The sequence below is a fragment of the Labeo rohita genome, chromosome 2 (assembly GCF_022985175.1).
Source record: "Labeo rohita strain BAU-BD-2019 chromosome 2, IGBB_LRoh.1.0, whole genome shotgun sequence".
Classification (NCBI taxonomy): Eukaryota; Metazoa; Chordata; class Actinopteri; order Cypriniformes; family Cyprinidae; genus Labeo; species Labeo rohita.
Window position 1 is genome coordinate 18,468,131 of NC_066870.1, and position 25,677 is coordinate 18,493,807.

Sequence of the window (25,677 nt, forward strand, 5' to 3'; positions counted from 1 at the left end):
TTGCAAAGGTCATTGTGTGAAATTCTTTGAACTGATTTTTGAAACTTATTTTTGGTTCTTCAGTATTACAAAGGGTGGCTATCGTAAGAACTCTATGCCTATTAATCTTTGTTAATGTTAGGTAATAAAAATACAGCTGTTCATTGTTTGTTCATGTTAGCTGACAGTACATTAACTTAACAAAAACAATTTATGATTGTTATAATGCATTAGTTAATGCTGAAATTAACTAATGTAGTTAACTAATGTTAACTAGTGAACCTTATTGTAAAGTGTTACCAAATTCTTTCTATATATATTTAAAAAAGTACATCCCCCTTTTAGAATCATTAAAAATGTTAATTATTTTACCTAAATAAGAGGGTTTATACAAAATGCATGTTATTGTTTATTTACTACTGACCTGAATAAGATATTTCACATAAAAGACATTTACATATAGTCAACAACTGAAAATAATAGTTTAATTTATAAAAATGACCCGGTTCAAAAGTTTACATACACTTGATTCTTAACACTGTGTTGTTACCTGAGTTGTAATCTTTTTGTTTAGTGATAGTTGTTCATAAGTCCCTTATTTGTCTTATACACCTAAACTGCTTGCTGTTCTTTCGAAAAATCCTTCAGGTCCCACAAATTATTTGGTTTTCCAGCATTTTTGTGTATTTGAACCCTTTCCAACAATGACTGTATGATTTTAAGATCCATCTTTTCACACTTAGTATAACTGAAGGACTCATATGCAGCTATTACAGAAGGTTCAAACGCTCACTGATGCTCCAGAAGGAAAAACGATGCATGAAGCCCGGAGCCAGGGGTGAAAACTTCTGTCATATACTGCAAGAGTATTGTTGAATCTATTCAGGCAATATTTTAGGCTATTTTTGCACGCCCTCTGCTGGTAAAAATACAAAATACACTATAACAGATTTTTTTTTTTTTTACAACGTTACACTATCAACCAGTAGCCTAATATCTAAAGCGCTACTGTGAAACATTATATAATAACAACTACCACTTAAGAATGTATAGGCAAATGTATCCAGAACATTTACACTGTGAATTACAGTTAATGACACTTTCTCACACATGCCAAATGGTGGGAATGGCCCAAATGGTTCCTACCCCTGTTTCATCCAAGCACCCATCTAAGAACTTCTCATGCTAACACAGCAAGAATACTGTGGTAAATTTAAATTTGAGGAGCACTAAATAGATGTATTACTAAAACAGTTAGCTTTGTGCTCACAACTGCAATCTTTAATCCAGCCTGTAAATTCCTATGTCAGAATCATCTTGATTTTTGACAAGAAAACAAGTGGGACAAATTATTCCTTGCCTGTTTCATCACTTAAGTTGTTATGGTTGTTAGAAAGATAAAATAGGTTTTATTGTTACACTGATCTAATTAAGTCAAAGGTAATCTAGCTTTCTTATCTTTCAGTTACTATGACTGACACGCATATGTTGTATGACATCACTGTAAAACATTTAATCACAAATAAATACCTTCAAGTACACTTACATATACACTACTGTTCAAAAGTTTGGGGTCAGTACATTTTTATTGTTTCTTTTTTTTTTTTTTAAGAAATTAATACTTTTATTCACCAAGGATGTATTAAGTTAATAATTAAAAGTTTATTAAAAGTTAATAATAAATAATTTACATTGTTATAAAATATTTATATTTTGAATAAACACTGTATTTTTTAAACTTGATATTCATGAAAGAATCCTGAAAAAAAAAAAAAAAAATCACAGGTTCCAAAAAATATTTGGCAGCACAACTGTTGATATTATCCAACACTGATCATTCTAATAATAAATCCGCATATTAGAATGATTTCTGAAGGATCATGTGACACTTAAGACTGGAGTAACAGCTGATAAAAATTCAGCTTTTCATCACAGGAATAAATTCTATTTTAAAGTATGTTAAAATAAAAGACATTATTTTATATTGTAAAAACATTTTGCAATATTACTGTTTTTTTTTCTATATTTTTAATCAAATACATGCAGCCTTGATGAGCATAAGAGACTACATTCAAGACTAATACAAGTCTTACTGACCCCAAACTTTTGAACGGTAGTGTACATTCTTAAACTGTCCGTGATTCCTTACAAGAAGGCACTTTTATGTGGAATTTGTCCTATTTGTCCAACAGGATCTGGGTGTGTTTTTCAGCTGAATTTTATCTTTACAGGTATTGCATCTGAAAAGCAAATAGTACTTAATTCTTTGTATTAAACTGAGTGATCACAAAACTTACTAGTAATCATAAATTATGTTTTGTTCTAAATTTTTTTCAAGAGAATTTCAAAAGAATAATTCAAGAAAAATCTTTATTATCTTATATTTATTAAAACATTCTTACCAGTTTGCAAAAGTTTTAAACTTATCTAAGTTTCATTTTCCACACTACTTACTACAGTCACTTTAGGATGAGGTGGACAAAAGCAGAAAGGGGGGTGGGGCGCAACTTATAGTCAATGGAACAATTTGTACCAAGACAAAGCACACAGTTTTCGTTGTTTAATTTCACTTCTTCACAATATAAAGCATTATTAAGTCGAGTCCGGTTGAATTAGTAAATTAGTTTAATAAAACTACTGTAATGTGCAACTAAATTGTATTTATTCATTGTGTTTTCTACAGACTACTTTCCCAAGTAGATTGGAGGCACAGAAGATCTTTCTTCCAGAATCCAGACTGCAGTAATTTTGCAAATCACAACCTACGCACGCTCTATATAGGTCACTCGACCGTTATACGCAAAGATAAGAATTATAATAATGTTGTGAACTGCTTTGCATTCACAGCACTGTGTGAAAAGCTATGTATTGGATCTCGCGATAAGTCCAACCTTCCATCTTGCCACGTTCCAGTGCTGGCAGTAAAAAAACAGGGTAGGACTGGGCGGTCTTACCTCGCAGGTATCCACACGATTGAATAAGTCATCGGTCACTGCTCAGCGATTGGATGACATTTTCATTTGCCCCGCCCACAACGGCATTGTCAGGACTGTATTGGTCAAACGTTAAGTCACTCAAAAGGGGGACGGGTTGTTACGGGCCTTGGTGTGTGAAGACATAGGGATTTGATTTTGCAGGGCATCAGTACCAGAGCTCAGACTGCAATTACAGTCAATTCATTTGTTATAGAACAAGAAACGTCGAAGACCTACCATTCGCAATGGCTAAGAAAAACGCAAAGGGACCAGTTAAAAAAGGTGCGTATGTTTACATTTTGTCCGTCAAAAATACGAATTTCTACCAAGGCCTGAAAGTTAATCGAGCGGCAGGATTGCTTTTTGTTTATCTAATTTAAATGCACTGTGTAGAGGTTATAAACTCGCAAAATAATAAGTGACCTCAGTGTCTTGTGTCGACTACGGTCGTCATATATAAACTACTTTAGTTGTGTTACACTGTAACCACGAATAGCTGAATCGTTGCTACATTATGTACGAGTAAGAACTTTTCTCTCCGAAATAGACTGAGGGGTGTATTAAATCCCCCTGAACTTGGAAAATTGAATGGAATGGTCGCAGAACTTCTGCACGCTTTCAGCCTTGCAGGAGCACAACAAGGCCTAGTTTAAAGTACTGTTTGTTAATTCCGACAGCAAATGACCTATATTTTCAGATAAATGTTTGCACATCGCTGGAGTCAGAGTTGCCCCAGCGCGAGGTCTTAAATGCTCACGTGTCAATATTGGGAGAGCGTGGGAGGGGTTACACGTGGCCTCTAGGGTCCCATGTCCCCGCACACCCTGCAATTAAAAAGAGAAAGTCAGCCACACAGCAGGACCCCCCTTTTGGTTAACAACGTCCGGGTGTTGGGTTTAGCTATCTAGCTATTATTATTGACTTTAGTAACTGCGTGGCTATTATGTAAGAGTGGTAGATCAACTATAGGAATGTTGGAAGTTAAACAAACCGCTATAGTGAAATTTTAGACGTGTGTATAGATTTATAGATGTGTTCAGTTATATTACTTTTTTTTTTTTTTGGGGCATTATTTAGTGTGTGTTACCCTGTTTGGCAGGGCCACTGTGTACTTTCTATTTATGTTTGTTAGCTACTGTTCATGGAAAAGCCTGTTTTGTTCATGGAAAAGCTTAATTTATCATGTAACTATCTTATTTTAAAACCTGAGTTATTATGGTGGTTATCTCTATATTTTGAGCCAATAAAGCAGATCAAGCAGATTAGAAGAAATGCAGTTCCGCACTGTATACTTGAATACAGGAATCACATGCCATCTAATGCCTGCTTACTTATTGCATTTTTATGTGCTTTTTTAAAATACACTGGTGTCAGTGAGATGTCACTTGAACCATCATTTATTATTCACTATAGAGGGTTTGCACTTACGTCACAGTTTGGTCAGCCACCCGGATGCACGGCCATATTGGAGATACTCGGATGTTAACAACAGCATGGATTGCAAGATTAATGTACCACTGAATATGTTTTTCTGATCAGTTATGCTGTCTAAACTATGGAAAAAAACGTTTGGAAGCTGCTAAATCATACAGAGAAGGACTTAGTAAGCAGGGAAGGGTGCAATATTTTGACAAACTAAAGTTAACTCGTGGTAAAGATACATTTAAGCAGTGTTAATTAAGATATTATCCTAATATTTCACCTACCTGAGCGGAAACGTCAGACTCAAGTGTTGTCAAGATTCTTGACCTGGAAATCCTGGTTCAGTTTGGCCAACCATAAATGCCTTCTTTCCTCAGACAGTCTTTTGCACTCTTCTTCTTGATTTCTTTTGGCAACCTATAGTACTCCAAATGTTTTTCCCAGTCTGGCCAATTAGTACAGTCCAAAACATGACAATAATTGAGCATTTTTAGCAGCAATAATCAGCTAAAATAGCGAGTTCTATTTGGTTCAGTGGCATTAAGTTCTGTTCCGCCAATATGGCCGACTGATGACGTGTCTTGAAAACACTCTATAAGCATTCGCAATCCAAATCTCTCCATTAAACCATCACATTTTAAAGGTTTTTTCCATTATGGAAAACGTTTCCTGTAATGATGATAATCTACAGCCACACCCATTTAAATCTACTGAAGGAAAACATTTACAAAACCACTATAGACTGATGCATTTATAATACATTGCTTTGTAAAGTGAACTCAGTAGATTATAAAGTGGTGCAATGCTCTCTTTTATCAAATGTCTAAATCATTGCTTTCAGGGATCTTTTCAGCTGCACAGAATTACTTGCTGGGTGCCACAGAAATGGTAAAGAAATGACAGTCTGTCACGATGTGCTTGCATTTATTTTTTTCTCAAGGATTTTCCATTAATTCCACCGTACTGTTTAAATAACCATGCATGTTTGTTTTTCCAAGGGCATTTAATCCAATGAAATTCTGTCACGTTTGGTTGTGTAGTAAATATTTTATTTGCTTTTGATAAATGGAGTGTGCATCTCACAATACTGTGTGTTTAACAAGTAGCACGATTTGAGATATTCTTATGAATGGCAATAATATTTACATATGTAACAGATTTAAACTTGTGTTGTGACATCAGACAACCCACTGTACTTAAATCTGTGTAAATCTAAAGCAGCGTCAGTTTGCTGGTCATTCCAGATTTCAGTGGGGGGTGTACATGCTGATAAAATCACATAAGGGGTTAACGTCCAGGCTTTGTTTGTGTGACCAGACTGGAACTGCTTGCTTTACGCTGTGGGGTGTGTAGGTACGACTGAAGAAGAGAGGGTAATTCAAGGCACACATTCCACTACAATGTTATGTAAGCTGGACGATGAACATTGTGTGCCACAAAGGCATAGTCAAAGCAACGACAAAAGAGACTGAAGCACTTCATAAGTATAAATGGTGAAGAGGAAGATGTTGATTAGTTCACAATGGCAGCCATTTGACTATCTGTAGATTTAGAGACGAGTTGAGTGTGTGTATAGTGGGGCGTGTCTTGTGTCCAAACATTGCATGCACCTTTGATCTAGCTAAAAGATTCAAATGCTGTGCTATCAATGCAGTTTTAACTATTACAACCCTCTAGACTGCCAGTAAATCTTTTTGCATATGCGACTAAATCTTCACTATGGGCGCCAGTGTGTAAGTTGGACGCTAAGTATAAGTTTAGCACAGATATTTTCATTTGCCGAACTCTCTCTATATTCCAGACCTTCAGACTGACAGGAGAAGGTCTGAGAACTTTGGCTGCTTTGAATGGCCAACGCCCGCCCAAGAGGTCATATGACTGAAAGGCAAAGCAACCAGTCACATTTTGTTTTATGCCGCCAAGCAATCTGTTATTTTTTCCGATTCATTTTAATGGATGCGCAGCGTAACTATATTTGACATAATGTAAACTGTAGTGTGAAGGCGCATGATTTGTGGTCACTTTGCTGAGAGCACCGTTTCTCACACATGCGCAAAGAAAGAGAGTGAGAGCGAGAGAGTCTTACATACCATGCAGAACTGATGCGCTACAAGTAAACTATATTCTTTGTTGGACTTTTCTGAGTTAATTTGGAATCTTCAGCTTTTTAAGAACAACCACAAGATACTGCCAGTTTCTCTGGAAGTGGGCGGGACTAATGTGCAAATGGCAATCTCATTGGCTGGCGCTCGCCTATTATCATCCCTATTTTGATTTCAGCAAATCAGTTAGAGCGAATGCAGATTATGTGATTAATAGCAGCTCATTAATCCTTAGTGTGTTTTAAATAGACCAGTTGTCGGTTTGTAAACATTCGGGATGTGTGTGCATCATGGTTGCAGAAAACCCTTGAGAGATAGCCTTTACGGCTAGAGAATTACACGGATATGGTACAAAATAGTTAAATTTAAAAAGATTATAGATTATGTTGATTTAGATGTCATTTTCAAAAAGTTCTCTGCATATTACAAGAGCTTGTCACCCAGTGACAAGCACTGTTATTCAACAAAATTGAGGCTAGATAGTGGGATAGTCTTACAGATCTGAAACAGGGATGACATTTTTTGTGGGCGGAGCCTATCTGGTTACAGAAGATGATGGTTTTCAAGTGGCAGTCTATGGAGCCATGGAATAAAAGAATAAAAAAAGGTAAATTTACTGTAAATTTCATAATTCTGACTTTATTCTTGCAATTCCTAGATTATATCTCACAAGTTGAATCAAGTTATAAAGTCCAAATTAGGAGATAAAATAAATAAATGTTATGTAAAATGTTAATAGTAATAGGTTTAAATAATATTTCATGCTGTAACTGTAGGGCTAATACAATACATCCCCTATGAACAGCATATGTAAATATATTATGTAGACCTATTGTTTAAACACATTTATGCTGTAAAAGTAGAGTAATCATAGTTTTCATCTATACTATGTCCGTTTAAACGTATGGGTTTAGCTTCAAATGGTGTCTTTGACGACAGTATTCTATAAAAACATCAAAAGGCACAACATTTTTTGGCATTTTTTTTTCTCTTATTCCATGGATTTTACCCATTTATCTCCACTTGTTACCAGTGTTTTTTTGCAACCACTATGTGTGCGCAGCTGCAAGTGACGTAACTGTGACGTCTACTTCAAATTGGTCTATTCTTATTGGAAGTAGAATTTGTATTATTATCTTATCAGTATTATTGTTAGTCCACCCCCCCTTTTTTTATAGAAACACTGAATCACCAACAATATCGCAAGCACCACCACCAGTCCTAAGTTCAGTTAAAATGACAAATATGCATTCATACATGTTACCAAGTTTTAATTCTACGTTATATCATTAAATGTTTGATTATCATAATATCATACTATAAGGCTTGACTGGCTGATGTCAAGAGAGTACTTTAAGATAATTTAAAAGCTGTGCCATTTTGCAGACATAAGCTTTATATATAAAAATAGTATATCAGTCTGGCAAACTAAAAAATTACTAGCCAATGACAGTTCTGTTGGCAAGGTATGTATAGGTGGATGGGTTTGCATTAAATGCTCTATATCTATCTATCTATCTAAGGATTTTTTTTTTTAAGCAAGGAAGCTGATTAGAGTAAGCAAACGCAACTGTTTTCAAAATTGATAACAAGAAATGTTTCTTGAGCACCAAATTAGCATATTTAGCTGATTTAACTGATGCTTAAGACTGGAGTAAAAAAAAAAGGGAAAAATTGCATTTTAAAATATAGTAAAATAGAAACCAGTTATTTTAAACTCTAATAATATTAAACAATATTACTGTTAATTTTAGTCTGATAAAGTTATTATAGATTTCTGTTTTAGCTCTATGGCTAATTTGTTTTTGACTAATCGAAGCAGAAGCCACCGCTAACGTGTTTATTATTTCATCAAGAAACTCGGGAGACCGGTCCTTGTATGGAAAATAATAGCTCTGTGGCAACAGAGTTGCTGTAAGTTTGCCAAGATTTAAATGCTCCTCTGCCTGGCGGCTGAAAACGCCTTCCAAAGTTTGATTTGCATTTTATTAAAACGCACGTATGTGACAAAGCACTGTGTCCTCACTTGTGTGCTACTGTTTTGTTAAGTATAGTAATTTGGATGACCACTCAGCCTTTTCAGCTTTCGTATGTGACTAAGAACAGCAGGATGGAGTGGGATTTGCCTCTACCCTTTCCTATGAGTGCTTGAGATTTTCTGGCTTTCAAGCGGACAGTTCTAAAAATAATCCATTTGCTGGTCGAGTTCCATATTAAGTTCCGGCTCAATTCACAAGGAACAAAAAGGCAGGAGACCTGCTGTTGTACAGGGGTTCGGGGTAGGATTGGGGTGAAAGACGCTCTCTTCTTCCCCCGCTTTGCTTGGAGGCATGGGGGAGCCGAATGCAGAGGTCAAGGTGGTGAACGAAGAAACCGGTATAGTATTTTTATGATTTAGAATGAACTTTTTATGACGAGAGATGACATTTAACAAAGCACGGGGTGTGAGAGAAAGCCTTAACATTTGAAAATGAATATAATCATATTTAATACTCAATTTTGAGGGTTTAGTTTGTATTTTGTGTATGAGCAGCAGCAATTAGTTTTTTTTTTTTTTTTTTTTGTCAAGATTTTTACAAGATGGCTTAAGTGCTTTGAAATGCATTGTTATAATGTTTTTTGTGAGGTCAGATTATATGACACCTGCACAAATTTTAAAAAGAGAATTTCTTTTGTCGTAACATTTTAGTGTTGGTATTGTTATCTGTATATCTGTTACTAACGTTTGTAGTGTGCATGTGCGCATGAACAAATGTGTGGTTTGACCTAGCAGAACGTAGCGGACAAAACACCTGTTCATTCTTCGTACTAGAGCTCTGAATGCAGATGTATTTATACCATGGTTCCATGAGGAGTGTCAACAGACCTCAGAATAACTGCACACTTTTAGACTTTTGTCACCTTGTGCTTACTATAGATGTGGTTTCAGATGGAATATTTAAACATCTTAAAGGGAATCTTTCATTTGAACCAGAAATCCCTTGGATTTTATACATGCATTTGAATATAGAAAGAATTGATTGGTCTCCAGCTTCAAAGCTAATGTTACACAGTCTATTAATTGGTGGCCTTGAGTGAATACTTGCGTGCACTGTAATACTAAAGGACTAATCTTACTTTCAAAGTCATGGTTTAATTCTGAGCATGCATTCCTTGTTCACACGAGGGTTTTGCTGTGCACCATTGATTTGATTTTGTTAAATGAATGCATTTTAAATTCATAACCTTTAGTTTTTATTTATTTCTTCCTGACATTTTGTGTAATCTTATTTTTTTTTATTCTTCAGAGGCCAAGCCACAGCAGGCACATAAGAATGGAAAGAAGGCAGAGGTTGGAGGAGGAACCTCATTTTTCACTTGGTTCATGGTTTTGGCTCTGCTCGGCGTCTGGACCTCTGTAGCTGTGGTGTATTTTGACCTTGTTGACTATCAAGGTGTAATTGGTGAGTCTTTGCTTTCTCTTATTCAGATTGTGTGTATACCTTGATTGTAGTTTCAAAAATATTTACAGTTACATAAATATTATATGTAATTTCTTTTTGTATATCTGGCCTTAATTTGCATGCAGCCAAAGCAAAGGACTTGCGCTATAATCTTTCAGAGGTATTACAAGGTATGACATCTGAACTGGTGAATGAAATCACTTCCATAAACCTCATTTCTTTAAACCTGTCATCTTCAATTACAGTGGGGAAGTGAATCTGTCATTTGATTGTTAGATCTGTTTTAGTGTGATTTGTTTTTTTGTTTTTTTTCTCTCTCTCTCCATTATGTCATATAAATGTACACTGAAAGTTTGGGGTCAGTAAAAGTTTTTGGAAAAAAAAATAATTTTATTCGCCAAGGATGCATTAAATTAGTCAAAAATGACAATTAAGACATTTGAAATGTTATTAAAATGTTGTATTTAACAAAAATACTGTTTATTTGAACCTTCTGTTCATCACAAAATCTTAGAAAAATCTGAGTTAAAAACAACCCAGTGCTGGGTGAAATATGGACAAACCCTGCAACTGGGTTGTTTTGACCCAGCGGTTAGGTTAAATGTTTAACCCAACCTTCTGGGTAGTTTTATTTAACTCAACTATTGTTTAAAAATATCTATATGGCTGGTTTAAAATGCACCCAAAATAGGGTGTAATTTAAAAACGAGACACAAAATTACTAGGGGCATCAGCAATAATCAAAAAAGGTGAACAGTTATTAATAAGCAATTAAAAAAAAAAGTTTATTATTTGGTTATTATTTATTCAGCTTATTAATAAATGTTCATTTATTGAACCTATTAATAAGTGTTAAATCCCAACCTATTTTGGGTTACTTTTTAACAAGAAATATAGTTATTTTTAAGCAATAGTTGAGTTAAATAAAACTACCCAACAGGTTGGGTTAAACATTTAGCCCAACAACTGGGCCAAAACAACCCATTCCCTGGGTGAATCCATATTTCACTCAGAGCTACACTGTAAAAAATAAAAAACACAATTTGATGAGTCATCTTAAAATAATTTGTTACCCTGCTGCCTTAAAATTTTAAGTTCAGTCAACTAAAATTTTATTCAACTTGAAATGTTAAGTTGTACTAAGTAACAACTTAGATATTTGTGTTTGCTAAACTTAACAGATGCGTAAGTAACCCAGCTGCCTTAATTTTAAGTTGATTCAACTCAAATATCTAAGTTGTCACTTAGTATAATTTAACATTTCAAGTTGAATAAAGTTTTTTTTACAGTGTAGGTTGTTTTTAACCCAACATTTTTTAAAGTACATGTTTTTCACAAAAATATTAAGCAGCACAACTATTTTCAACATTATAACAATATAAATATAACAATAAAAAAATGTTTCTTGAGCATCAAGTCGGCATATTAGAATAATTTCTGTAGGATTATGTGATGCTGAATAATGGAGTAATGTCTGCTAAAAATTCAGCTTTGCCATCACAGAAATAAATTACATTAAAATAGAGAGTTTTTTTTATTTTAATAATAATTCACAATATGACTTACTGTAGTTTTTGATTAAATAAATGCAGTAGCGCTGTGCAACGATTAATCGCAATTAATCTTATCCAAAATAAAAGTTTTTGTTTACATAATATATGTGTGTGTATCGTGTATATTTATGTATATATAAATACACGAACATAGTCTATATTTGGAAAATATTTACATGTATATATTTTTATTAGTATTATTAATATATATAAATGTATTTAATATATATTTTTTAAATATATATATGTGTGTGTGTGTGTGTGTGTGTGTATATATATATATATATATATATACACACACACAATAGTTATTTACAACCCATGTCAAATGACTAAATCAGATTTACTTTACTTTAATAGGTAAACTTGTGTCCTATGATGCTGATGGTGATGGAGACTTTGATGTGGAAGATGCTAAAGTACTACTAGGCAAGTGCAGCGATTCCAGTGAAATTTTTACCAGATGATATTTTGCATGACTGACTTTGGTTCACTTTTGTGCAGTTTCAAATTAAATCAGACAGATGCACGTGCATGGTACTTTTATAATCATTATTTTGTTCAAACAACATACCATTTTGGAAAAGAAATGATGAGAGATTATTGCCTTATTGCATGAGTTTGTAAATTAGACCAACTTGCCAACATTACATTTAACGCAATGGGAGAGAGAAAATAAAGAGATTTATTTTCTCATTTAGCATGTAGTTGAACTGATTTCACAGTAACTGAGCCATATATCTATGAAAAACAGCCTTTCCATTACAATTAGTCCATTAGTCCTTTCCATGCATGTCCCTTTTCTCCTTTACTTCATCTTATGCTTTTAATAGCGTCTTTACACCCTCTTTTTTATAGTACTGAATCCTTATCTACTAAACCTTGCAAACCAACACCACCCTCTCTCTATGTTCTTGCTCTCCCACTGTTCTTTCTTTCCCTCTCTTTCTCTTTTTCCTTATTTTCCCGTTTTGCGTAGGGCTGACCAAAGATGGCAGCAAAGAAAACTCAGACTCCCTTGAGGAAGTCCTCGATATTTTAGCAGAAGAGGGCACTGATTGGTTTCAAGGTTTCTTCACCTTCCTGTATGACATTATGAGTCCATTTGAAACGCTAGAGGATGAAGAAACCGAGGCAGCAGCAGAGGATGTTGCTGGCGCGTCACAGACCGAAGGGGTTCAGGGCCAAAAGACATGCGTTATTTTAGGCCTTCAAAATCAGTAGTCGTGTTTTCTACCGCAGCCGTGACAGAAGCACTTTATTAGAGGAGGACTTGCTCCTTTGACGACTTGATTCTGTTCCTAACACTTGAAGAAATATTTTGTTGGGAAGATCGCCAACAGTCACTTTGGGACCTGTGAACTCTTGAGAAGATGATGTCATTACGAACATTTACGTATTTGTAAATATTGAACTTGTGTAGGTTATGCTTCATTGCAGCATCAGCTGTTTCCAACTACTAATACGCTATTTACCTTTTGCATATGACCTTAGTGCTGTAAGTTGAACATGTCATCTTTGCTGCATGCCTCAGTTTCCTTATATCATAAACAACACTGTATTCCTATTTGATTCTTGCAATTTAACACTGTACATATGACATCTTGTTTATAATCTGGTTATCATTTCTCTATGTCTTTAGGATCTGAGTAGTTCATTTTGAGCCTTTTTATATAACACAATAATTGTATTTTGGGATGATTTGCATCCTCAGCAACTCAGCGGAGATTGATCTTCTTGTGTTTTATATTTCCTTTAAACTTTTTATTTATTTATTTATTGATTATTTTTGGTACTGAATAGGCAGTTTTGCATAACATTGTTATTGTATTGTTCGGTTTCTTTAATGTCATGTGAGTTGCCTTTGCTCTCTTTCATCAGAGATTTAGAGAATATTGATAGCTTAGATATATAGTATGAATATATCCCACCCCTCTTGCAGTATTACCTCAGTTAAAGGAAAAGTTAATCCAAAAATGAAAATTCTGTCATTAATTACTCACCCTTATGTCGTTCCAAACCCATAAGACCTTCGTTCATCTTTGGAACATAAATGAAGATATTTTTGATGAAATCCGAGAGCTTTCTGACCTTGCTTGACAGCAACGCAACTGACACGTTTAAGGCCCAGAAAGGTAACAAGGTCATCATTAAAATAGTTCATGTGACATCAGTGGTTCAACCATAATTTTATAAAGCTGCAAGAATACAACAATTTCTTCTCTTCCGTGTCAGTCTTCATAACATTACAGTTGAACCACTGATGTCACTGATGTGGACTATTTTAATGATGACCTTGCTACCTTTCTTGGCCTTGAACGTGTCAGTTGCATTACTGTCTATGCAGGGTCAGAGAGCTCTCAGATTTCATCAAAAACATCTTAATTTGTGTTCTGAAGATGAACGAAGGTCTTTCGGGTTTGGAACGACATGAGAGTGAGAATTAATGACAGAAATTTTTCAATTTTGGGTCAACTATCCCCAAATAGCTGATTTAATGAAGCGACTGCACATGGGTGTCAATTCAGGAACTTCATCAGTTCATCAGCCACGTCTCCTGAACCCCAGAGTTCTGTAACCGTCAACAATCAGTTCCTACCTGCCAATCTAAAGCACCTGAAACAGTGTGCCTGATAAATAAAATAGTGTTTATATATGGCTTCTGTATTACTAGGAGGAAATTGAGAGGGCTATGAATGCAAAATGCAATATTTACTGTATACCAGGGGTGTCAAACTCAGTTCCTGGAGGGCTGCAGCCCTGTAGTGTTTTGTTCCAACCTTGCTCCAACACGCATACTATGCAGTTTTCAATTAAGCCCGAAGAACTTGATTAGTTGGATCAGGTGTGTTTAATCAGGGTTGCATCTAAACTCTGCAGGGCTGCGGCTCTCTAGGACCGGAGTTTGAAACCCCTGCTGTATACACATCAGGAATAATTTACAAAATGGCTGCTTTTGTGTCGGGAAGTGTATTTTAAGATAATTAATTGTGTAGAATTAATTAGGAGTTTAGTTTAGAGTGAAAGAATATTGTTAGTATTTCTTTCATTATCACTGAAGTAACTGTACCTTCAAACATTTCAAGTACAGTTTTAGTGCTTATTTTGGTAAATCAACAATACAGATTATTTGGTTTAATTATTTTGGAATTATTGCCATATTTGTACATTTGTTGGTGTTTGGATTTTTATTTGTGTTAAAGGTTCACCTAAAAATGAAAATTCTGTCATTAATTACTCTCCCTCATGTCGTTCCAAACCCTTAAGACTTTTGTTCATCTTCGGAACACAAATTAATAAATTAAGATTAGACTGACAGGGAGGAGAAGAAATGGTTGAATTAAGTCATTGTTTTTGTTTTCTTTGCACACAAAAATTAGCCTTATAGCTTCATAAAATTATGGTAGAACCACTGATGTCACATGGACTATTTTAACAATGTCCTTACTACTGGCCCTTGAATGTGGCAGTACCATTGCTGTCTATGCATGGTTAGAAAGCTCTCAGATTTCATCTAAAATATCTAAATTTGTGTTCTGAAGATGAACAAAGATCTTACGAGTTTGGAACTACATCAGGGTGAGTAATTAATGACAGAATTTTCATTTTTGGGTGAACTTTCCCTTTAAAAAGATTGCTTATCCTCAAATGTTGTACAAAAAGTACTTGCAGACAGTGATTTGTTGACGCACATTGTAACTTTACTATCAGAATTATATGAAAATGTGCGTCATCAGCTATGAGTGTAGCATTGTGCACAATGACTCAAACAGTAGAATCAGGTCAGACATGGATGATTGGTCCGTTTACTCTTTGACATCATTAGTTATGAAAAAGACCTTAAAGCAGGATCCTCAAATCTTACCCAGGAGGGCCAATGCTCTGCAGAGTTTAGCTTCAACCCTGATTAAACTCACCTACCTGTGATTTTTCTAATGATCCTGAAGACACTAATTAGCATGCTCAGGTGTATTTGATTAGAGCTAAACTCTGCAGGAGAGTGGATCTAAGGTGGAAAGTGGATCTGAGAGCCAGATTTGAGGATCCCTGCCTTAAAGGCAGGACTTGCATTGTTGTTGTACATTGTTTTAATTAGCAGTCACTGAATTTATTCATCCGTCTCATTTACACTAGATGAAAAGAAAGATGTTTCCAGGAAAAAAGGAGGTATTTTGCACACTTGATCTTGAGTGAATGCAGCAGACTAGTCTCTAGTGTGGTTTGGGTTTGAGATTTTGAAAGAGTTTTCTAAGTTTACTCAGTTGACTAGCTTCTGTTTGCATGACTGAGCTGACATAAAATATTTTAAGCTACGTATTATGTTTCTGCCTAACCAAGGAGTGTTTAACAATATGACTTTTGTACTTGACATTTATGAGTCTGCATGGACAATGATGACTTGACAAAGAACTACATGCACATGTAAGTCTTGTGTATACTTTTTCCAGGCTATTTGGACATTATACTAGAGAACTGTGGACTTATGATACATAATCTTCTAACATAATGTCTGCAGTAGTGATTCTCAACCTGGGAGCCATTGCAAACTTAGGAAGCCACAGGATGACTTGAAATGAACAAAAACTTACAGATAACCCCTTGTCATCCAAGATGTTCATGTCTGTCTTTCTTTAGTTGTAAAGAAATTGTTTTTGAGGAAAACATTTCAGGATTTCTCTCCATATAGTGGACTTCTATGGGGCCTGCGAGCTTGAACCTCCAAAATGCAGTTTAAATGGAGCTTCGAAGGGCTCTAAACGACCCCAGCCAAGGAAGAAGGGTCTTATCTAGCAAAATTTTCTAAAAAAAATGGTAAATTTCTACACTTTTTAACCTCAAGTGCTCGTCTTGTCTAGCCCTGTGTGAACTGTGTATTCTGGTTCAAGAAAGTTAGGGTATGTCGAAAAACTCCCATCTCATTTTCTCCTCCAACTTCAAAATCATCCTACGTCACGGCAGAACTACCGTCCCAGTGTTTACAAAGTGAACGTGCAAAGAAGATCAAATGCCCTTTACAAAAAAAGGTAAAACAGCAATGTAGGACGATTTTGAAGTTGGAGAAGAACTTTTTGAGAACTCTTGGAGAAGAGTTTTTCGACATACCCTAACTGTCATGAACTGGAATACACAGAGTTCACGTAGAGCTAGACAAGATGAGCATTTTAGAAACTGAAGAAAGAAAGACATGAACATCTTGGATTGATATATATATATATATTTTTTGGTGGGCTTTCGAATATTCTGTTGGACATTCAGAGGCCGCCAAGGTAAATAAGTTGAGAAGCACTGGTGTAGAGTTTATCCCAAACATACTAATGAGGGAGTTGTGAAATGATTTGCATCATTCCAACTAATTGCGTTGTGGCTTGAGGTGTGTTGTGATAAGATTTTGTTACCATGATCACATCATCAAACAAAGTCTCTCCCCAGAGCTTTCCCAAGCCAAAGATGTTGGGTTGAAGCTAAGGGAAGCTCTGAAACAGCAGCTCACCATCATCCACGAAAGAGTGGAGGCTAGGAAGATAGCTAAATTAGCCCTGGCGGAAGTGAGGAACATCCTAGCCAAAGAGGAGGAGGAGAGGACCTTAAACCGTATCAGGGAGGAATCAGAGGCCAAGGCTTGGGAAAGGGCTGAGGCTCGGCTGAAAGAGGAGGGGGAGAGAATAGAGAAGGAGGATGTGGAAAAGGCCATGGAAAGAATTAGAAAGGAGAAGGAGGAAAGAGAGAAAATGGCAGAGAATGAAGAAGCAAAGAAGGCTAAGAAGGAAAAGGAAGAGGTGAAGGAAAAGCCAGAGGCTGAAAAGAAATCTCATGAGAAACCCACAGCTGCTGCTGATGACGATGATGGTAAAAAGGTTGAGAAAAATGGAAAAGGCAAAGAATCCAAGAAGGCTGCAGCTAAAAAGAAACCGTAAGGCAGCACATCAGCAATTGTTAGATCTTTTTGTCTTTTGTGTAAATTGTTAACATCTGTCTGAATGTGATCTCAGGCCAATTGTGAGTCTTCAGAGACCACCCCTTATATAGACCGAAGGCAAGACCTTTTGTCTCTGTGAGAGATGATCAGTGATGTTAATCATAACATTGAGATAGTAGAAGCAAAAGCAGAACAAGGTGCTATACGCCGATCGCCACGTGGAAGTTCTTTTATTTCTCTTAAAAATGTTTTTGTTTTGTTTGAGCGTTGAATCTTGGTTTACTCTTACAAAATACTAGCTATAGTGTGAGATTTCAACATTGATGTTTCTCTGATTTGTTTATTTTGTTCATTTATAATAAATACAACCGGTAGTGTTACTTTACTAAGAGAGAACATTTTTGTGTTATCAATAAACCATATGAATCCCCTGATTTGTTTTATCAGTGCTTTGAGTGTTTTTCTTCTCAGTGTTGAATAATACAAGAAAAACGGGTCTTAGTTTTCCTCACAAGAATACTTGTCTGTTCTATAATAGTATCTATGAGCTCTTCTATAAATATTCCTTTTTCCTCTCCTCCGTTTCCCTGTTTGTCTGTTTCAAATCTCAAACACATACCTTTGTGCTTGTAAAACAAGGACTGAAAAAGCTTAAGTGCAAAAGTAAACCAAACGTCATAAGGTTGTTATGGAAATACTTTTTTTCAAAGTGTAATAGTGATTTATTGCTTAATTTCATAGAGGGCTTGTTTTATGTGACTGTATTCTACACTTGCCTCATGTATGCACATCCACATGTAAAATCCTCAGGGCTGAAAGAAAGATCCACCATTGAGACCAGTGAATCAGTTGAGAGAACCCCTGCTGAACCTGTGGAAGAAGGTAAAGTACAGTAGAATCATATACAGGAGTTTCATGCAATAAATAATAGTGCAGTGAGAATTTTTTTTTTATGCATAGAAATATCTAATACCTATATAATAGGCATTTAATGTGATAATGAACTATGTATTTTCTCTGAGCCTTGTTAATGTTAATTATACCAAAATAAGAGGGATCATATATGCGTTTTTTTTCTTTCTTTTTTTTTTTTTTTTTTTTTTTTTTTTTTTTTTAGTACTGACCTGAATAAGATCATTCACATAAAAGATGTTTACATATAGTCCACAAGAGAAAATAATAGTTGAATTTATAAAAATTACCCTTTTCATGCCCGCCGTTCTTCAAAAAAAATCCTTCAGGTCCCACAAATTCCTTGGTTTTCCAGCATTTTTGTGTATTTGAACCCTTTCCAACAATGACTGTATGACTTTGAGATCCATCTTTTCACACTGAGGACAACTGAGGGACTTATATGCAACTATTACAGAAGGTTCAAATGCTCACTGATGCTCCAGAAGGAAACCTGATGCATCAAGAGCTGGGAGTGAAAACTTTTGAACAGAATGAAGAATGTACATTTTTCTTATTTTGCCTAAATATCAGATTTCTTTTTTCCATTTAGTACTGCCCTTCAAAAGTTACAGAAGACACTTGCATGTTTCCCAGAAGACAAAATAAGTTCAATTTACCCTGATCTTCAAATTCAAAAAGTTTTTACCCCCCTGTAATGCATTTTGTTTTCTTCTGGAGCATCAGTGAGCATTTGAACTTTCTGGAAAAACAGAATTTGTGGGTCCTGAAGAATTTTTTCTGAAGAACAATGGGCAGTTTAACTGTTCAGGACAAACAAAAGACTCATGAACAACTATCACTTAAAAAAAAAAAAAAAAAAGCACTGCTGTGGATCATTCAGGTAACAACACGGTATTAAGAATCAAGCGTATGTAAGCTTCTGAACGGTGTCATTTTTATAAATTACAGCTTATTTTCTCTTTTGGACTATAAGTAAATGTCTTTTATGTAAAATATCTTATTCAGGTCAGTACTAAATAAAAAAATGACATTTTGTATGATTATTCTTATTTTGGTAAAATAATTAAAACGTTGAAGATTCTGCAAGGTGTGTGTAAACTTTTGACCTCAACTGTAATCATTAAACATTTGTTTGACTGAAGGTGAGTTGGCCTGTCTTATAGATCATTAAACATTAACTGTGTTCATGTACCACCTGTGTACTATGTAGAAATCAGTCTGATATTTCCACTTTAAATTATTCTGACACTTTTGTAACTGAAGTGTACGCCAGTGATGAACAAGTCTTACCACATACCACAAAAGTTCTTGCATAACATGACATGATCATTAATAATCGCATCGACATGTTATATCAGACTTGTATAACTGAATTTACAACTTTAAATCTTAGTAAAGCATTACTGTACAAGCATGTTTAGGACAGATATACAAAGGCTTTAAATCCAGAAAAACAGACTGTTTTCCTATAAACTAAGTTTATTAAATTTGTTTCTTAATCAGCTCCAGAATCTATCGTGGAGGAAGAAATCCAAGCCACTAAAGTTGAAGAAGCAGCTCAGCCACCACCAGGTACGGCTTTTAGGATGTCCTTTGAAATTACGTAATGCAATTGTTGCTATTTGTTTACTCATACATATTGTGACTTATAGCTGTAGACATGTAGTGTATGTACAGGGTTGCCAGGTTTTCACAACAAAACCCGCCCAATTGATACTTAAAACTAGCCCAGCTGCATTTCGAGTGGGGTCGCTCAGTAGAAATTACCATTCCGGGGGGTAAAATACACGTTTTTTTGGCAGGGTTCCCCTGGTACAGTTCGCATTCCAGGGGCCAAATATCACAGTATTGGAGTCGCTTTAACCCGTGGACATGAAAAACAACCTGCGGCAACAGTGTTAAAGTAGTCCAGTTCCCGCAGACTTGGCAACACTGTGTATGTAGTGTGCATATTACAGAAGAATCCAGTATAACTAGGTCTAACCACTGAATGTGCTTATTCACAAAGTTCTACACATTCCCCACCCCTTGAACCCATGTTCATCTAAGAAACATAATGGCACCTACCAATAAGAGCATAATAGATTTACTATAATTATATTTTTCTGTTGCAGAACCAGAGCCTGTGGAAGAGGAGCCTGTTCCTGTGGAAGAAGAACCTCTGGCAGAAGAAGAAGAGCCCACTGCTGCAGAAGAAGAAGAAGAAGAAGAAGAAGAAGAAGAGCCCACTGCTACAGAAGATGAAGTAGCTGAGGAGGAACCAGAGGTTGAAGAGGAGCAAGAAGTTCCTGAGGAAGAACCAGAAGTTGTGGAGGAAGAGCCTGAGGTTTCAGAGACTGTTCCAGTTGAGGAAGAGGTCATACCAGTTGAAGAACCGGTTGAGGAAGCTGCTCCAGTGGAAGAAGCAGTAGAGGAAGTGCTGGAGGAAGAAGCTGCACCAGTAGAAGAAGAAGTAGAAGATGCACCATTGGAAGAGGCAGTAGAAGAAGCAGTTGAAGAGGTTGCACCGGTTGAGGAAGTGTTCAAGGAAGAGGCTGCACCAGTGGAAGAGACAATAGAAGTAGTAGTAGAAGAGGATGCACCAGTGGAAGAAACAGTAGAGGAAGCTGCACCAGTAGAAGAAGTTGTGGAGGAGGTTGTACCGGTAGAAGAAGTTGTGGAAGAGGTTGTACCAGTAGAGGAAGTTGTGGAAGAGGTTGTACCAGTAGAAGAAGTTGTGGAAGAGGTTGTACCAGTAGAAGAAGCTGTTGAGGAGCTTGAACCAGTAGAAGAAGCTGCTGAGGAGCTTGTACCAGTAGAAGAAGTAGTAGAGGAACCTGAAACAGAACTGGAGGAAGAAGTAGAAACACCTGAAGAGACAGTTGAGGAGTCAATACCTGTAGAAGAAACAGTAATAGAAGAGGAAGAGGAAACAGATGAGCCAGTTCAGGAAGATGAAGAAGTACAAGACTCCACAGTGGAGGAATCAGAGCTTGAGGCAGAGGATATGGAGGAAGAGGGTAAGTCTTCTTGTTCTCACAAGGTCACTCAGGAGGTTAATGGCACTGTGCATTTACTAGGGTCTTTTTTATTGCATTTTAATAACTAGTTAGGCTTAGCATGTTTTAACACTTCGCTAATCGTTATTAGCATGGTAGCATGAATCAAAGAAGCCAAGTCCCATGTCTACACAATGTTCTGATTCAGATATGTATGTTTTGATAAAGATATATGTCTTGCTCAACAAACTGTGCGGGACGAGTTACGTGCCGAAGTTTGAATGAAAGGAATAATAATAATAATAACAGACAAACAGAGTAGTAAAAGTGATGCTTCGCAAGCACCAATAGTAATGTGGATGCTAACATTATCTGTCAATATCAGATACCACACAGAGACAACAGAGGAAGTTATGATAGATTTGTTGTGAAATGTGTCTGTCTTGTTACAGAGGATACAGCTGCTGAGGAAGAGCAGCCTGAGGAGGACGTAGAAGGTTGGTAATTCAATTTTATTGTGAAAACTTTGAACAGGATGAAGATGTCCACATTTTTCTTATTTTGTTGAAATAACATTTTTTTCCATTAGTACTGCCATTCGGAAGCAACAGATTAATTAATATTAATTAAGACAAATTAAGTACAATTTACCTTGATCTTTAAATTCAAAAAGTTTTCACCCCCTGGCTTTTAATGCGTTGTGTTTCCTTCTGGAGCATCAGTGAGCTTTTGAACCTTTTGTAATAGTTGTGATTGAGTCCCTCAATTGTCCTCAGTGTGAAAAGATGGATCTCAAAATCAAACAGTCATTGTTGGAAAGGGTTCAAATATGCAAAAGAGGCTAGAAAACTGAAGAATCTGCAGGACCTGGAGGATTTTTCTAACGAACAGTGCTCAGTTTAACTGTTCAGAACAAACAAGGGACTCATGAACAACCATCACAAAACAAAACAAAAAAAAAACAGTCGTAGCTCATCTAGGTAACCACTCACAGTTTTAAGAACCAAGGGTTCCCAAACTTTTGAAAGGGGTTATTTAAATCATTTCAGCTATCTTTTTTGTAAACCTCTTTTATGTTAAATATCTTACTCAGGACAGGACTAAATAAAAAATAACATGCATTTTGTATAATCTCTCTTATTTTGTTTGTAAATTATTAACATTTTCACAGATTCTGCAAGGGCTTCCCAAACTTTCACATAAAACTGTAAAAGAATCTGAACAGAAGGTTGTCTGTTTCTTTTTAAATCTTTATCTTGTAATTATCTTTCTTGCTTGCTTGTTTATTTATTTAACAGAGGAAATTGACCAGACAGAAGAACAAATTGAAGTAGAGCCCACAGGTAATAAAAATCTTTCCATTGATATTTGTTTTCATCATGGTTGGAATTTTCATCGTATTTAAACATGTTTTTCTCATGCAGTTTAATTCTACTCTTTACTTAGTTTTGAATTATTTTATTTCTATCATTCTTCTCTGTTTTCTGTCTTTTTATTAATGATTTGTTGGTTATAGTTCACACAAAAATGAAAATTCTGTCATTAATTACTCACCCTCATGTCGTTCCAAACCCATAAGACCTTTGTTCATCTTTGGAAAACAAATTAAGATATTTTTTATGAAATCTGAAAGTTTTCTGACTCTGCATAGACAGCAATGCAACTACCACGTTCAAGGCCCAGAAAGGTAGTAAGGACATCGTTAGCATAGTCCATGTCATGGTACTCTCATGAACACGTGGCGAGGACTGACACGGATGAGAAGAAATTGTCTGTTTGTGTTGGTGTTGGTTTTCTTTGCGCACAAAGTATTCTCGTAGCTTTATAAAATTATGGTTGAACCACTGATGTCACATGGACTATTTTAACGATGTCCTTACTACTTTTCCAGGCCTTGAACGTTAGTTGTGTTGCTGTCTATGCAGGGTCAGAAAGCTCTCGGATTTCATCAAAAATATCTTAATTTGTGTTTTGAAGGTCTTACAGGTTTAAAATGACATGAGGGTGAATAATTACTGACAGAATTTTCTAAGCTCAACCTCTCTCTGCTTTCAGTATCTGCTTCAACTGAAAACAAAACATCGTACAACTGGTTAAGTGTCTTTAATGGTGGTAATTTTGTGTTTTGCAGAAACATAAAACATTCGGCAGTATGTAAGATGCAGAGAGGACCAGCACCACATGGCATTCCACTGGAAGTGTGCAGCTGCCAATTCCCACCATGGAGTAAAAAAAAAAAGAGAGCGCTACTTTTTCCCTTTTGTTTTCCTGGATTTTTATTTTTTTGACACTCAAGCCTGTTTGTTAATTGATAACGTTGTCTTTTTGTGTACAAGTACACATTTGTTTGAATGTTTTGTCAACTTTTGTTTGGTGGTTTGACTCTTACCCCCTTTTCCCTTTTGAATTCCTTTTCTGTAATTACAGACAAAGCTATTTCCCGATCCTCTAACATAGATGTGAAGTAGCCTTTTTTTGAATGATCATTGATGATAGTTTGGTTGTAGTTTTCTATCCTGTGTGTACAAACGCCTTCATGTTGCTTTGTAGCTCAGAGATCTTCACATTCTACTCAGCACTGAATCCATCAGTGTGGTCATCAAGTCTGATGTTTTGCTTTAATGTGAAGGTACTATGCAAAGCTGCACTGATCTTTCGGTATTTTTACCCTTAGGTTTTGTACTACCAATATGTATTGAGTCTACATTTCCAATGTTGCATATCAAGGACAAGTTTATGCTGGCAGGTTAACCAAGATGATTGCTATGTGAACTGTGTATGGAGTGAATGGGCGTGCATGTGCATGTTTGCGTGTGTCTATTTTTGAAAATTCATGTTTAACTCGATGCGAATCAATCATTTGAGCCATTTTTCTCACTAGTATGTGTTTTTCTTATGTGTTTTTCAGCATACAGTCAACATTTTAGTACCTCTGTTGATATTGTCCTCAATATTGTCACTTTTTGCTAAGAGCTCAGAGCGCGCAGAGAACTTGTTTTTGCATTTCTTCACATTTAGGAAATGTCACTATTTTAAACTCAGATGCATAGCGTTGCCCCATCCCATTTTTTTTTTTATTTATACTTTTGCCTTTTTCAGTCTTGTTTCATAGGCTCGTGATTTGACAAGCTCTGTTTCAGGTAGACACTCCAGCTGCTGTGCAGTATGCGTATGATAAACAGTGTTGTTTAATGGGTGTCTTATGTAATAACTGGTGGAAATACGGAGCAACCTACTACAAAATGTTTTATTTTTATAGCAGGGTAAAGATTTTTCCTAGTGCTTCACAAATCAGTATATGCTTATTTGTCAAATGTCAAGCACTGCCTATGTATTGACTTCACAGTACATTTATTCTGGCCCTTTCAACTATTGCAGGCACATTTGTAAGAACACAATACAATTTTGTTGTTGTACATTCAGAAAGAAACATGACTGGTTATTTTGTCACTTTAATATCAGAGCAAGACAAAATTAGTTTGTATTTACTATTTTTGCTGGTTAAGAAATTGAAAACTTGTTTGATCTTTGGAAGGAAACCCAATTCTGACTCCTGAATTGTTTCACTGTGGATTTTTTTTTTTATTGTAATGTTGTTACACTGTGGTTTTAATGGGCCTGCCAGAATAGATGTTGTTTTTTTGATAGACTTTAGGAAATGCTGCAGATCTCTTCAAAACAGTGGTTGCATAACACAAGTGGCTGAAACATAGTTTCTAGGGTTTGTTTTTCTTTTTGTACAACACTAGAGGGTGTTTTGGACCCCTTAACATTTTTGAAGTCAATGTGAATTTTTAAAGTGGTATTAATTTTACAGAGTAAAATGCTTTTTTTCTTTTTTAGGATTTTTAAGGATTTCCTTTATTTAGGATTTGACTTTTTTTTAGTCAAAGTGAATGATTTTTATTAAAGTGTTAACTTCTCAAAGCCATATGTGAAAGGCTGGATATAGCAGCCTTGGTACAGGTTGTGTTTCAAGGGACGGACACCTCACAACCAGCAATAACACCGTTTTGGAAGGGAGCATTTTTTTTATTGACATCCAGATATAAACAGGTGTACTCAAGGCTTTCTATCCAGAGGTTTACATGAAATCCTGCTGTATAGGCTAACTCAGTTTAAGTTATTGAGGCAATGCAATTTTAGGGAGTTCTGGGTGACTTTTCACAAATCTGTAAACAACTGTAAATGTTTTGTTTGAGTGCTGCAATAAAGGTTGGGTACAACAAGATCACATAGTATTCATTCTTTTTCTTTGAGTTTAGGAAAACTATCAATTCCAATACATGTAATACAACTTCGTTGCATTTCTAAATTAAAAAATCTTATTTGGTTTTATTTATTATGATTAATCTGTAAAAAAAAAAAAAAAAAAATATCAGTGGACTGCGCT

At 35.7% G+C, this 25,677-nt stretch overlaps 1 protein-coding gene across 4 annotated transcripts; it reads left to right on the plus strand.

Moving 5' to 3' along the window:
- Positions 1-3,062: 3,062 nt before the first annotated feature.
- On the plus strand, positions 3,063-25,515 carry asph (aspartate beta-hydroxylase). Of its 4 annotated transcripts, XM_051131121.1 has the most exons (11): positions 8,513-8,854; positions 9,766-9,921; positions 10,047-10,091; positions 11,835-11,903; positions 18,202-18,273; positions 19,810-19,878; positions 20,421-21,001; positions 21,032-21,305; positions 21,737-21,781; positions 22,583-22,627; positions 23,416-25,515. In XM_051131121.1, exons 1-11 carry the CDS (start codon positions 8,809-8,811, stop codon positions 23,421-23,423), a joined length of 1,410 nt encoding a protein of 469 aa, XP_050987078.1. In that variant the 5' UTR covers positions 8,513-8,808; the 3' UTR covers positions 23,424-25,515. The 4 variants fall into 4 exon arrangements, with proteins under 4 accessions (XP_050987072.1, XP_050987078.1, XP_050987065.1 ...); XM_051131115.1 differs by lacking the exon at positions 8,513-8,854 and adding an exon at positions 3,063-3,236 and having other exon boundaries at positions 20,421-21,305; XM_051131108.1 differs by having other exon boundaries at positions 8,515-8,854; positions 20,421-21,305.
- The last annotated feature ends 162 nt before the right edge of the window (positions 25,516-25,677 follow it).

Excerpts from the sequence above, each read along its gene's own strand:
- asph (XM_051131108.1), top strand. The coding sequence starts at position 8,809 with ATGGGGGAGCCGAATGCAGAGGTCAAGGTGGTGAACGAAGAAACCG. Across the intron at positions 9,922-10,046 it reads TGACTATCAAGGTGTAATTG|CCAAAGCAAAGGACTTGCGC; the intron begins GTGAGTCTTTGC and ends ATTTGCATGCAG. Across the intron at positions 21,782-22,582 it reads GCCTGAGGAGGACGTAGAAG|AGGAAATTGACCAGACAGAA; the intron begins GTTGGTAATTCA and ends TTTATTTAACAG.